General features: G+C 39.4%; 1 protein-coding gene across 1 annotated transcript in view; it reads right to left on the reverse strand.

Annotated features, from left to right (window-relative positions):
• Positions 1 to 15,712, reverse strand: part of LOC114409015 — a 33,262-nt gene continuing 17,550 nt past the window's right edge. The window contains exons 19-24 of the mRNA XM_028372288.1: positions 15,419 to 15,699; positions 14,983 to 15,239; positions 13,977 to 14,218; positions 13,678 to 13,845; positions 1,254 to 1,526; positions 1 to 447 (exon numbers count right to left, since the gene is read on the reverse strand). Coding sequence (XP_028228089.1) covers positions 304 to 447; positions 1,254 to 1,526; positions 13,678 to 13,845; positions 13,977 to 14,218; positions 14,983 to 15,239; positions 15,419 to 15,699 — 1,365 coding nt within the window. The 3' untranslated portion in view covers positions 1 to 303. The remainder of the gene's footprint in view (positions 448 to 1,253; positions 1,527 to 13,677; positions 13,846 to 13,976; positions 14,219 to 14,982; positions 15,240 to 15,418; positions 15,700 to 15,712) is intronic.

The following is a 15,712-nucleotide window of genomic DNA, read 5'->3' on the forward strand; positions in this document are numbered from 1 at the left end:
TGAGGCTGAAAAGAAACAAAATCCTCTTACACTGCATCCCTCATTCTAATCAAGCTACATTTCTTTTCCATTAATGTTGAATTTCTATACAAAACTAAGGTGGGATTATTAACAAGCTCCAACTGAGCAAAAGAATGAAATGCATCTTCACTACTTCTACCATTACAAAGAGTACCCCAAAAAATTCCCTCCCTTTGAACAAAACATGAGGTAAGTTTGATATTGGAATGAATTATTCAAGCTGCATTTACCAAGGTAAGACTGATTTTCCCAAGGAAGGAGCAGATGTTATTAGGATATTAGTTAATCCTGGGATGCAGAATATTCAAAAAGTACGCATTTGGACGAGCCATTTTTTAGGCACAGATGCAAACGACTTGTAAGTTTATAGGTCAAGGTCCATTCCATTGCCATCTGTGACTCCTTCATTTGCCTAACGATTCTGGCCTGCAAGAAAAACAGTTGCTTTAGATAATGATAATAATAATAAGCTTACCAATGAGTAACAATAAAGCCTGCTGTTCCAACATTGAAAGGATTTGGCAACTAATGAATGCTTCTACATGTGATGTAAGAACAATTAGATGATGTGTTATGGATACTTCAGCATGTCTGGTTAATGATAACCAAATATTTTCCCATGAATAAAAACCCACTCACTGGTCAGGGAAAAAAAATGATAAAAAGCCATTATTATATTCAGCAAAAAAAGAAAAGAGATAAGGAAAAAAAATCCCAGTTTAGAAATAGTTAATTATTCAGCTAAGTAATGATAGTAATGATGTCTACACTCCAAAAGGTTATTAATAAGTAACCATTTATTATTCCTAAACTATTATATACATGAGAAAATAGTGTATGCAGTGATTGTGTAAAGGGATTTTACAATGTCATCTAATTACAAATTATCATGTATGGTGAGTTTGTTGACTTCTACAATAATTACTTTAAAAGTCATACCCATAATGATTTTTTAATTAATTGACATTATAAATTCTTTTACACTGATAATACACAGAAATTGTAATATATATTAAGAATACTTTCTATGTTCTTCTCCATTACATTTTAACTATCATGATCAAAATAGAGCTTTTATCATCTGTTGCTTTATTTACAAAGAAACATTACAACTAATAATTTCCCTCTATTGATATACAGATCAATTGACAAGTGAAGTTGGCTGAAATTAATAGAAATCCAGTTCTTAGAAAGCAAAGCTTTGAAATATAAACTAATTTGATTATAATTACCTGAATACGTTTCCCAAGCTGGACTTCAACATCTGTACCAAATGATAAATTAGCAGCAAGTAACGTGAAAGGATCTACTGTAGCACCAGAAGAAACCAAACTAGGAATCTGAGGAGCGTAAACCAACTTCCACTTAGCCAGACCAAACTGTCCCTTCCCTTCTATTCGTGGCATTAGCTTTTCAAGAGTAGCAGTTGCAAGCTTTTCAAATGCAAGTTGACCATTGTTTTCCAAAATGGATTCTGCTAACTGACTATCAAGTCTTCTGGCAACCTGCATGGGTTGAAATAATTAACAAGACCATGCTGCCAGAAGGAAAAATCATGAGCATTGATCTTTCATAGATGAAACTATTGACTAACTTTAAAACTTTAGAATAATTAGGGCAACTTTTAGATCCAGCAGCACATGGAGATTTTTTGTGACCATAACACAGTTAAAGTGAATCCTGCCTAGGGTAGCTTTGCTATTCTTAGCCGGTCCCAAGCCCGGATAAAAGGAGAGGGTTGTGTTAGGCTTTCGACAGCCAACGTTAAACTTTGTCGAATCTCTATGACATGGATCAATTACGTAATAATGTGAATGCTAGGTCGTTGCCCGGAAGCAACGCGCTGTATGGCTCGAGTACAGTGTCAAAAGAGCAAGGGCCGCTGCATCGCCGCCCGGATGTAGTGAAAAGTAAGCAAGGGTTCCCACATTTTCGTGAACGGGTGTGGGTAAAGAAACTAGTTCATGACAGGAGGATTCGCTTTGGTACATGGAATATAGGCACACTTACTGGAAAATCTATGGAAATAGTGGATGTTATGGTGAGGAGGAAGATCAATTTTATGTGCCTACAAGAAACTAAGTGGACAGGTGAAAAAGCGAAAGAATTAGACAACTCGGGATTTAAGCTGTGGTATACGGGAAAAATCAGATCAAGAAATGGGGTAGGGATTATTGTGGACAAGGAGTGGAAGAAGGATGTCGTGGATGTAAGAAGAGTAGGAGATCGTATCATAGTCTTAAAATTAGTAGTGGGACAGGACACCTTTAATGTTATTAGTGGGTACGCACCTTAGGTTGGGTTAGCAGAACACTTTAAGGTAAAATTTTGGGAGGATCTAGAAGGGGTACTTCAGGATATACCCCAAGGAGAGAAAGTTTTCCTAGGAGGGGATCTCAATGGACATGTAGGTAGCGTGGCTAGAGGTTTTGAGGGGGTGCATGGGGGTTTTGGCCTAGGGGAGATGAATGGGGAGGGTAAATCCATCTTGGAGTTTTCGGAGGCTTTGGATCTTTCTATAGCCAATACATGGTTTAAGAAAAGAGAGGAACATCTTATCACTTACAAAAGTGGAGGGACATGTTCTCAGATAGATTTCTTCCTTATCAGGAAGTCTGATAGGAAGTATTGCTTGAACTGTAAAGTTATCCCGGGAGAGAGCTTGACTACCCAACATAGAGTTTTGGTTATGGATGTAAGAATTAGAGATAGGGCAAAGAGAAGAAGTCCTCTGGTAGCACCAAGGATCAAATGGTGGCACTTGAAGGTTGAGAAACAAGGAATCTTCCAACAAAAGATATGGGAGGGTTGATGTGGACAATCACAAGGAAGTGCAAATGATATGTGGAACAAGATGTCTCAAGAGATTATTAAAGTGGCTAAAGAGACGTTGGGTGAATCTAGAGGTTTTGGACCTAGGGGTAAAGAATCGTGGTGGTGGAATGACAATGTTCAGAGCAAAGTTAGAGTAAAAAAGGAGTGTTTCAAGGAGTGGTCTAGGTGTAGAAATTCTGAAACTTGGGACAAGTATAAGATAGCTAGAAATGAAACCAAAAAGGCGGTGAGTGAGGCAAGAGCCCAAGCTTTTGACGGACTATACCAAGCTCTAGGAACCAGGGACGGAGAAAGATCTATATATAGGCTTGCTAAGGGTAGAGAGAGGAAGACTAGAGATTTGGATCAAGTAAAGTGTGTTAAGGATGAAGAAGGCAAAGTCTTAGTGCATGAAAAAGATATCAAGGAAAGGTGGAAGGCGTATTTCCACAACTTATTTAATGATGGATATGGATATGACTCTAGCAGTCTAGACACAAGAGAAGAGGACCGGAACTATAAGTACTATCGTCGGATTCAGAAACAGGAAGTAAAGGAAGCGTTGAAAAGAATGAGTAATGATAAGGCGGTGGGGCCAGACAACATACCTATTGAAGTGTGGAAAACTCTTGGAGATAGAGGTCTTGAGTGGCTCACCGAACTCTTTAACGAAATTATGAGGTCAAAACGCATGCCGGAGGAATGGAGGAGAAGCACGTTAGTGCCAATCTATAAGAACAAGGGGGATATACAAAATTGTGCAAATTATAGGGGAATCAAGCTCATGAGTCATACCATGAAATTATGGGAAAGAGTGATCGAACGGAGATTAAGAAAGGAGACTCAAGTTACTGAGAATCAATTTGGTTTCATGCCGGGAAGGTCGACCATGGAAGCGATTTATTTATTACGGCGGGTGATGGAGCAATATCGCATGGCCCAACAAGACTTGCACTTGATTTTTATTGACTTGGAGAAAGCGTATGATAGAGTGCCTAGAGAGATTTTGTGGAAAGCTCTAGAGAAGAAAGGGGTTAGGGTTGCATATATTCGAGCTATCCAAGATATGTATGATAGGGTATCGACTAGTGTTAGGACACAGGGTGGAGAGTCAGACGATTTTCCCATCACAATTGGTTTACATCAAGGGTCAACCCTTAGCCCTTACCTTTTTACCTTAATTCTGGATGTCCTCACGGAACAAATCCAAGAGATAGCGCCGAGATGCATGCTTTTTGCAGATGACATAGTCCTCCTTGGAGAGTCGAGGGAGGAGTTGAATGAGAGGTTGGAAACTTGGAGACGAGCTCTAGAAACACATGGCTTTCGCCTAAGCAGAAGCAAATCGGAGTATATGGAATGTAAGTTCAACAAAAGAAGGAGGGTTTCTAACTCAGAGGTGAAAATAGGAGACCATATTATCCCTCAAGTCACACGGTTTAAATATCTTGGGTCTGTAATACAGGATGATGGGGAAATTGAAGGGGATGTGAATCATCGCATTCAAGCAGGATGGATGAAATGGAGAAAAGCATCGGGGGTGTTATGTGATGCAAAGGTACCGATCAAGCTAAAGGGAAAGTTTTATCGGACTGCGGTAAGACCGGCGATTTTGTACGGAACAGAATGTTGGGCGGTCAAGAGCCAACATGAGAATAAAGTAGGTGTAGCGGAGATGAGGATGTTGCGGTGGATGTGTGGTAAGACTCGACAGGATAAAATTAGAAACGAAGCTATTAGAGAGAGGGTTGGAGTAGCGCCTATTGTAGAGAAGATGGTGGAAAATAGACTTAGGTGGTTTGGGCATGTAGAGAGAAGACCGGTAGACTCTGTAGTGAGGAGAGTAGACTAGATGGAGAGAAGACAAACAATTCGAGGCAGAGGAAGACCCAAAAAGACTATAAGAGAGGTTATCAAAAAGGATCTCAAAATTAATGGTTTGGATAGAAGTATGGTACTTGATAGAACATTATGGCGGAAGTTGATCCATGTAGCCGACCCCACCTAGTGGGATAAGGCGTTGTTGTTGTATAACACAATTAAAGTGAATGTTAATGTGCACACACAATGGTCTAATACTATTTTTTTTTTTTTTTATCAGCAAAGACAATATATATATATATATATATATATATATATATATATATATATATATATATATATATATATATATATATATATATATCCGAGTACCAGAGATACAAAGATTACATATTTGTGATAGTTCATACAATTGGTTCCGGATATCAGACTTAACACAGTCTCAATAGGAACCAAAAGCTGACTACATACAAGAGTCTATATCTACTGTTATCCTATAGCTGCTAGCCTCAGCTAATAAACAAAACCTGCTCTAAGATTACTTGACCATTGGTTAAAATGGGTTGTAAAATCTTTCTCCAAACTTTTAAGCCATGTCCAGAGTAAGAATGTTGCATCATCCAACAATTTGTTGCCATTGAAGGTTTCATTGAAAAATAGTATCTTGTTCCTCTGCTGCCATATGGACCATGTCAAAGCCAACCACCAACACTGCCACCTATTGATCCTTATTCCATCAGCCAAACCAGTTACATGTTGAAGGAAATGTTGCCTTGGGGTTTGCGGGAAAGCACCTTGGATATTCATCCAAGACAAGGATTCCCACCATACAGGAAGGATTTTGCTGCAATGGATAAATAAGTGGATTGCATCCTCCTCCATGCTCCTGCAGAATGGACAGCACATATCATTGATCTCAACCTGTCGTCTTTGCAAGTTTGTTTTTGTTGACAATCTATCTCTAAGTAATCTCCAACCGAAGACTGAAATTTTGTTTGGAATCTTTAGTTTCCATCAAAACATCCATTATGATTCCCCTCTGTTGTTTTCCACCCTTAACATATTATAAGCACTTTGTGCCGAGTATTGACCACTTGGATCAGCCTTCCACACCCAATCATCTCTTCCTATGAAGTACCGACACAGATACGGACACCAGACACGACATGGACACGTGGACACCTCACCTCTTAAAAAAGTTAATGGGATGCTGATTTACTTATCAGTGTCGGTGTCGTGTCGGACACAGACACGGACACGTGTGAGACACCCGGACATGGCAAGGGGATGGGGTGTCCGTGCTTCATAGATCTCTTCTATGTGGCTGTATTATCTTGCCTTCAACATCTCTTAGGAAACTAACAGCCATGGCAATCTCACTGTCGAAAAGTGGCCTCCTCCATATGAATTCCCACTCCCACCTTGTGTCCTTGTGAGCTCCCATCTGTCGGATGACCTGATTTTGCTGACAAGAAATGAGATATAATCTGGGGTATTTTGCTAATAGTGTTTCCTCCCCAGTAACCCAACTGTCCTCCCAAAACTTGATCCTCTCACCACACCCAACCCTCCACAACGTTCCATTTTGAAGAGTCCGACCCTGTTGCGAATGATGAAAAGCCATTTTAAAGTCCCTCCACCATATGGATTCGTTGGTGTCCCGAGATGTTGCATCCAAGCTCCTCCAGCCACCATATTTTGACTCCAATATCCTAGCTCATAATTCTCCTTGATGCTGAAATAGACTTCATTTCCATCTGCAATGCAAGATTGAAAGTCTTAATGTCCTTGAGGCCCAATCCCCCTTTTTCTTTTGGGAGGCACACTGTCTCCCACTTAATTCAGGCAATCTTGTTTTGCTCAGATCCGCCACCCCATAGGAATCTGCGTTGTAAACACCAGCTTGTCCACCACTCTACTAGGGACCCTGAAAAATGAAAAGAAATAAATGAAAATTGATGTTAATACCGACTGTATAAGGGTCACTCTCCCCCCAAAAGAAATGTGTCTTTGCTTCCACTTTGTTAATTTTCTCCCACACTTGTTAATGATAGAATCCCACAACTGACATCGCCTCAGGTTTGCCCCAATGGGTATGCCCAGGTAAACGAAAGGAATGACCAGCAAGTTACAATTCAAGTAGTTGGCCGCATCTTGCTTCCATTGGTCCGACACTCCAATTGCTTCAAAACAGTTTTTTACAAAGTTAATTTTTAGGCTTGATGTGAGTTCGAAGGTCCTCAGGATAGCTTTGATAGCCTTGACATTCTCCATTGATGTCTCGCCAAAGAATATTGTGTCATTCGCAAATTGTAGGATGCTTATTCCCACATTATTTGAGTCCACTGGGAATCCTCTGAACAAATTTTTTTCCACAGCTTCTCTCATCAATCCATTTAGAGCTTCAACAACAACATTAAAGAGAAGGGGTGCTAATGGATCCCCTTGCCTAAGTCCTCTTTGTGGAATGAACTCAGTCGAGGGGCTTCCATTCACTAGTATCGAAAGAGACGCAGATCTTAAACATCCCTCAATCCATTTGATCCATTTGGAGCTAAAACCTGTCCTTCTCAGCATGTATAACAAGAATTCCCATGAGACTGAATTATATGCCTTCTCATAGTCTACTTTAAACACAAGGTATGATTTTTTACTCCTTTTAGCTTCTTCGATCACCTCATTTGCTATTATCACACTGTGCAACAGATGTCGGTCCCTTATAAATGCAAATTGTGTTTCATCTATTATGAGTGGCATCACCTTCTTCAGTCTTTTAGCCAACATCTTGGACACTATCTTGTACATATAGCCTATTAATGAAATAGGTCTATAGTCATTCAGGATTTGTGGATCAGCCACCTTAGGAATTAGGACTATAAAAGATGCATTACAATCCCTTGGAAAAGTTCCATTGACATAGAATTCATCTAGAAACCGAAGGACATCAGGTTTGATTATTTGCCAGAATTTCTTGATGAACTTGAAGTTTCGTCCATCTAGGCCTGGACTTTTCTCACTCTCACAGTCCCATATAGCCCGTTTTACTTCATCCTCCTGAAAGCGTCCCAACAGCATATCATTTTGTTGTTGACCAATGGTCTGAAAACAGATTCCATCCAACCAGGGTCTATGATGATCAGGTTCTTGAAATCTTTGCAAGAAGAACAATCTGACTTCCTCTTTCACTCTTGCCGGTTTGTTAATCCAGGTTCCATCAATCATCACTCCTTTTAGAGAGTTGTTTCTGCGATTAGCATTCATCATCAAGTGGAAGTACCATGAGTTGCAATCGCCTTCTTTAATCCATCTTGACCTCACCTTCTGCCTTAGAAGAGACTCATGTGATTGAGCAGCTACCCATAATGCTTCCTGTAACTACTTCCTTGTTAACACTTCTTGGGGAGATAGTTATCTATGGATTGTGTCCTCTTCCATTTTGTTTAACTCAGCCTCAATCTTCTTGACCTTCTTAAAAGTACTTGAATTTAAGTGTGAGGAAATTTCACTCACATGACTCTTGATATTCATGTTTCAGCTTACAATTTATAGAGTACAAAGCATAAGAGAGAGAAAGGGGGAAAAGACAACCTAGCCTAGTCTATGTGACAGCCTAGTCTAGTCTATGTCTGCTGACTTCTAAAACAAGGAAAAAATATTTAGTAATGATGCATACAAATCTAATTTAGAAACCCCAAAAGATATTCAACACTCCCCCTCAAGCTGGAGCATATAGATCATATGCACCAAGCTTGGAACAAATAGACTGAATCCTAGGTCCTCGCAATGACTTAGTCAAAATATCTGCTGGCTGATCATTAGAGCTAATGAACTCAGTGATAATTTCTTTGGACAATAGTTTCTCCCGAATGAAATGATAGTCAATTTCTATGTGTTTGGTTCTCTCATGAAAGACTGGATTTGAAGCAATATGGAGAGCGGCTTGGTTATCACAATATAACTTCATCTGCCCAACTTCACAGAATCTCAATTCTTGAAGTAGTTGTTTGATCCACATAAGTTCACATGTAGCCATGGCCATAGATCTATATTCAGCCTCTGCACTGGACCGGGCAACAACAGTTTGCTTCTTGCTCTTCCAAGAGATAGCATTCCCTCCAATGGAAACACAATATCCGGATGTGGATCTCCTATCCATAGGACAACCAGCCCAATCTGCATCACAATACCCAGATACTTGTGTATTACCTTTGTCTTCATAAAGTAATCCTTGTCCTGGAGCTCTCTTAATGTATCTAAGAATACGCATAACAGCATTCCAATGATCAACATGAGGATTTTGCATAAATTGGCTCACCACTCCAACAGCAAAGGAAATATCAGGTCTTGTAATGGTGAGATAAATGAGTTTTCCCACAAGTCTTTTATATCTCTCGGGATCAGGACACATTTCACTCTGATCTGCCAGAAGCTTCAGATTTGGATCCATAGGACTATCAACAGGTCTACAATTCTGCATGCATGTTTCCTCCAAAATGTCAAGGGCATACTTCCTCTGAGAGATCACAACGCCATCTCTTGACTGAGCCACCTCAATACCAAGGAAGTACTTCAAATATCCCAGGTCTTTGGTCTGGAAATGACTGAATAAGTGCTCCTTTAGCTGAACAATCTTAGTAGCATCATTCCCTGTAATCACTATATCATCAACGTATACTATCAAATAAACACATTTCCCAGGGGATGAATGACAATAAAAAACAGAATGATCAGCCTCACTTCGTTTCAACCCAAAAAGTTGAATATGACTGAATTTACCAAACCAAGCTCGAGGGGATTGCTTCAACCCATAGAGAGATCAACGCAGCTTACAAACAAGACCATACTCCCCTTGAGCAACAAACCCAGGAGGTTGCTCCATATAAATCTCCTCCTCAAGATCACCATGGAGGAAAGCATTCTTAATGTCAAGCTGATGAAGAGGCCAATGACGCATGGCTGCCATAGCAAGAAACAGACGAACAGTGGTGATTTTAGTCACAGGAGAAAAGGTGTCACAATAATCAAGGCCATAAATCTGAGTATAGCCTTTAGCTACCAATCGAGCCTTAAGCCGATCAACCTCACCATTAGGCCCAACTTTAACTGCATAGACCCATCTACAACCCACAGTCTTCTTGCCAGGTGGAAGAGGAACAAGTTCCCAAGTACCATTATTTTCAAGGGCCTGCATTTCATCAATCATAGCCTGTCGCCATCCAGGATGACTAAGTGCCTCATGAACATTAGAAGGAACATGGTGTGAGGATAAAGAGAAAACAAAGGAAGAATATGAAGGAGACAAGCGATGGTAACTCAAAAAATTATAAATAGGATGAGGGTTGCGAGTGGATCGAGTACCTTTTCGGATGGCAATGGGCCAGGCTGACTCAGAGTGATGAGAGACAGGTGAGGAAGCAGGATCCATGGTTGGAGGACTAGTTGGAGAAGGATGAGAATCACGAGGGGAGGTTTCAGGTACTGTAGAATCAGCTGGCCGTGTCCTGTGATGATATGTAAGCAGAGGTGGAGAGACAACTTCAATTGAATTTGGTAGAGAAGATGGGACTTCATTGACATTTTGGTCAGAGTTACCTAGAGGACAAGGAATTGGCAGTACTTCCTGGAGAGAAGAAGAATGATCTACAGAGGATGAGAAGAAAGGTGTGTCTTCAAAGAAGGTTACATCTGCAGACATATAATATCGTCTTATGATTGGAGAGTAACATTTGTAACCCTTTTGAAGACGAAAATAACCCAAAAAGACACATTTTACTGACTTAGCTGAAAGTTTGTCTAAATCAGGGGAAAGATCATGGACAAAACAAGTACAACCAAACACTCTAGGAGAGACATGAAACAATGGGTCATGAGGAAAGATAATTGAGTGAGGAATTTGGTTTTCAAGAGAAGAAGAAGGCATCCTATTAATTAAGAAGCACGCAGTAAGTACTGCGTCTCCCCAGTGATGTGTAGGAACATTAGAATTTAACATTAGGGAACGAGCAGTTTCAAGAAGGTGACGATTTTTCCTTTCAGCTATGCCATTTTGTTGAGGTGTATGAGGACATGTGGACTGGTGTAGGATACCTTTTGAGGATAAAAAAGAGGAAAGATCATGAGAGAAATATTCTTTTGCATTATCACTTCTGAAAATCTTGATTGTTTTTCCAAATTGATTTTCAATCTCATTGCAAAACGACTTAAATATGGGCAAAAGTTCAGATCTATCTTTCATTAAATAAACCCAAGTACATCTGGAGAATTCATCAATGAAGGTTACAAAATATCGAAAACCAAAAGATGTAACACGACTTGGTCCCCAAATATCAAAATGAATGATAAAAAAAGCCGAATCACATCTTTGTACAGTTTAAGGAACTGATGACCTAACATGTTTTCCTAGTTGACAAGACTCACAGTCTAAGACTTGAAGGTTTTTAAGACTAGGAACCATTATTTTTAGCTTGGATAAACTTGGGTGACCCAGACGATCATGCAAAAGTTTGGGTTTTGAGGATGCAAAACAGGATATCGGAGAGCTGGATTCTAAATAATACAGTCCTCGTGATTCACGTCCTTCTCCAATCAGTCGACCCGTCCCATGTTCCTGAATAACAAAGGAATTAGCGGTAAAGGTTACTGAACAATTTAATGAGCGAGTCAACTGACTTAATGAGATTAGATTATATGGACACTGAGAAACAAATAATACAGAATTTAATTTCAATGAAGGAGATAATGATACTTGACCACTTCCTTGAGACGCAACTTTGGACCCATTGGCTACAGTAACAAGGTGAGGAATCTTTGAAAAGAAAATAGATGAAAAGGAGGACTTGTTACTAGAGATATGATCAGAGGCACCTGAGTCAAGTATCCAAGGGCTAGGACTTCCGATTGATTGAGAAACACATGCTGTTGAGAAACATGGTACTGATGAAGATGATGCTTGATTGCTGGATTTCTCGGACTTGAGCTTCAAATACTCTTGGTATTCCTCATCAGAAAACTTAGACTCAGATTTTTCTGACTTGGATACCTGTGCCACTTTGTCAGGGAAGCCATGCAAAGAGTAACAATTTTCTTAAGTGTGACCCATCCTCTTACAATATGTGCATTGCGGACGTCCACTTCTTCCATTGCGGCCTCCTCTACTGTTACGGCCTCCCCCTCTCCCACGAGGTGCCACCATGGCTGATGTTTTCACAGCATCAGTGAGATTTTCATCCTTCAACGCATGAGGTACACGGAGAAGCCTAGTAATGAGAGAATCCATCGATGGGACTTGATCTCCAGCTAGGACCTGATCACGTACATGATCAAAATCTGAGTGTAGACTCCTCAAGATAAGGACCACAAACTTGTCCAGTTTCCTATTCACCTCTTCCAACGAATCAGCCACAAGAAACCTTCTCAGCTCTTCTACTGCTGCCCGAGCTTTACCCATATGTGCAATCATGTCATGGTTAGATTGCTTGAGAGCTGTAACTTTCACAGTCGCATCAAATAGGCTTTGAATATCGTTGGCGAAGATCTCTTGGGCCTTCTTCCAAAAAAGATGACATGTTTTAAAAGATCTGAGAATTTCCAAAACATCTTACTCGACCGATTGCCACAGAACAGCACATAGTTGATAATCTACCTTCTCCCATTCAAGTTTCTTGTCGTTTGGAACAGCATTGACGTTTTTCTCTAGGTGGTCATGGTACCCTTGACCAAGAAACCATAACTCAACTGAAGCAGACCACGACAAATAATTTTTCCAATTGAGCTTGGCAGTTGCAATGGTTGAGGTTCCAGAAAATGAAAAAACAGGACCAGAAGTAGCCATTTTGACCCAAAAAAAAAATTCCGGCGAGATTCCGGTGGCCAGAGTGTGGCGGCCGGCGGCGGCAGATGGTGGCCGGAGGTGGCGGATGGTGGCGGTGGCGACGGTGATGGCCGGAACCTGCTCTGATACCAACTTGAATTTAAGTGTGAGGAAATTTCACTCACATGACTCTTGATATTCATGTTTCAGCTTACAATTTATAGAGTACAAAGCATAAGAGAGAGAAAGGGGGAAAAGACAGCCTAGCCTAGTCTATGTGACAGCCTAGTCTAGTCTATGTCTGCTGACTTCTAAAACAAGGAAAAAAATATTTAGTAATGATGCATACAAATCTAATTTAGAAACCCCAAAAGATATTCAACAAAAGTATCTCCAAAGTGTTCCCTATTCCAAATCTTCAACCTTTCTTTGAGTTGTTTTATTTTTTCTTTAAGCACATAACCTCCCCATCCCTACTGCTGATTGGAGGTCCAGCATTCCTGAACAATTAATGGTCTAATACTTTGAGTTACTTGTTTGGCTTCAACCGGGGATTTTTAGAGCTTAATCAGCTCAAGGACTTGTTCCATCACTAACAAGACTGGACCAGTTGATCCTAAACCCTAAACCCAATTAGGAGGATATGGGACCCCAAGTTTCAAATATGATTACAATTTACAACTCTTATATAATAATGCTTCTTCAGCGAATAGATAACAAAAATAACTAAATTGGCTCATGCACATGCGAGAGTTCATTCTTTTATTATTTGTTGTGAAATGAGTGAAGTTGTTGACTTGTTGTCTTCCATTGAGAGTGCTTGTGATTGATTTATTTCATGGGTTAATAGAGAACAAAATTCACAAAGCCATACATTAAAAAGAAATAAGTTTGGCAGTCAGAGCAGGAGTCTCTTAGAACAGAGAGAATAAGAAGTCCGACACATCCAAAAAATTACAAGTGCAAATAATGGCCATTGGATGGCAAAGTTACTCAAGTTTACATTTTCCCCTTGCATGTGTTTTTTTGGTAGAATAAAATGACACTGAAACTTGCAGGGTAAGTGTAACTTTTAAAAAAGAATCAGCATAGATATGAACCTTATATGCGTCGTGTTTGACAATGACAACACATGTTACAAGTTGAACACAACACTATAGTTTAGAGCTCCAGATTGATCAAGCAAGATAATGGAGAGCAGTGTCATTTACCTCAATTGGTGACAGTGCATCCTGTTCTACAAAGTCCTGCCAATTGCTAGCTCGACGATGAATTCTATATTGCCTCTCAGATCCAACCAAGGTTAAATCTAGCATAGGATCTAGTCCATTATCAGGCTCAAACCTTGCAACATTGAGATGCTCCCGTTTTAACCTCACCTGCATTTAAAATGAATTTTATCAACCTAAACAAAGGCTTCAGAAAGTTAGGGGGAAAACCAAAACAAAACTATCCGAGAAGAAACTGTGATTACTGTTCATAAGAGTTTCAAAAAAAACTTCACACAAACCTGCATTGCGACTAGATCAACTTCACCATTCTCAAATGTCAGTGTGCCCCTAGGTTTTATACATTTGGGATGGGCAAGACCATTCAACTCAAGCTCTCCACTAACAGCAAAATTAAGGATGAAAGGATAAACTATCTTCAACTCTGGTCCAAGCACAAGCTTCAGATTACTAAGGCAGATTCCTATATTTGGTTTTATCTGCACTTCCTCCATATCCTTTTCCACCTGAATTGACTCATTGACTGCCATGTGTTTTTTTTTCCAAAGGAAAATATCATCATATACCCAAAAAATATTAGCTAGTTCCCTAGAATAGAGCTATATCACACAAAAAAAAAAAGCAAATCTTTCCAAATAAAAGGAAATAAAACAACAAACTTGTACTTGTACATAGAAAAAAATGGAAATAGCATCCTAAAGTAGTACTATTTACAATAAGACAGAAATAAACCTATCCTACAAATCTGTTCTAATAATAAAAAATCAACAACAGTAACTAGTAACATAATTATTCCTTTTATATTTATAACATAAAAAGTGTAACTTTATCCTCTACAGTTCTTTTTTCAATCAACTCTTTCCTCAGCCTACATAAATTTTCATTGTATCCCTTTTCCTTCTTCACAAGAAAACGTAAAAGCATGTTTATAATGTTGTATCAAATTGATATTTTCATTGGTAACATGATGTTACTAATTTTAAACATTAATTGCACTTTACCATCCTGACTCATTACAAGTTTGAATGCTGAAGATTACTATCTAAAAGTTATGATCATGATAGTTACATTGATATCATCATGGTTTATCACAATGCTAACTTCATGGTTGGCAGTTAAGCAAAAATAATTTGAGTAAAAATGTATATGCATGATTTAGATTGAATACACGCAGAGTCATTAATCCAGAGTAATACATTCACAATAATAAGCAAGTCAATTCTGATTATAGAGCAATATTATAAGGCAATGGGAGAAGATCACATGCTAAACCACGTAAAGTATTACCACAGTCAGAGGATTGAGAATTTTTGGCCATCGGAGAAGCAGCTTCTGAGCCAAAATACCGTGAAATATATCTTGAAGCAAATGATTTATCAACGCTACCACGGGGAAGTGCAGATGGATATGATGGGAATCCATTGGAAGCAGCACCACCCTTATCATGTGGCAAATACACTTCTCCCTGACTAAGTTTAATATTTCCTGAAATGTTAGGTTGCAATATGGAACCAGTTATTTGCACCTGGGAGTTGACCTGGCCACTGACAAAAGTAGGGGTTTTTTAAAATAAAAATCATATAAGGCAAATAAAATGTAATAAAATAAAAGTTACATTGTCAAAAGTCAATAATATTTGAGATTTGATGATCACATTAGCTTCATACATCCATTAATAAGTCAAAACATAGCTTAGATCCCTTGCGCAAGGTAAAAAGCCAACCTTAAAATATTTTTTGCCTGCACTTCTAGAACTTCACACTTAAACTCGATCTTGTCATTGAGAGCTGCTTCCTTTGTTCTGAGGGGAAGGTTCCCTTTTACAAGCAGCTTTCCCTTTCTGCCTATCCTACTCTCCAGTGAGGGGATGGATAACCTGTTTGATTTCATGTGCACAGTTCCACCAAAGTTGGTCAGTGAATTTCGGAACACGGGTGAAGAGATAGATGCCCTACATAATGATGCATATCCATTAAGCACTGGTTGGTCAACTGTACCTCTGACCTGTTAAGTCAAT

Source organism: Glycine soja, chromosome 4 (genome assembly GCF_004193775.1).
Source record: "Glycine soja cultivar W05 chromosome 4, ASM419377v2, whole genome shotgun sequence".
Lineage (NCBI taxonomy): Eukaryota > Viridiplantae > Streptophyta > Magnoliopsida > Fabales > Fabaceae > Glycine > Glycine soja.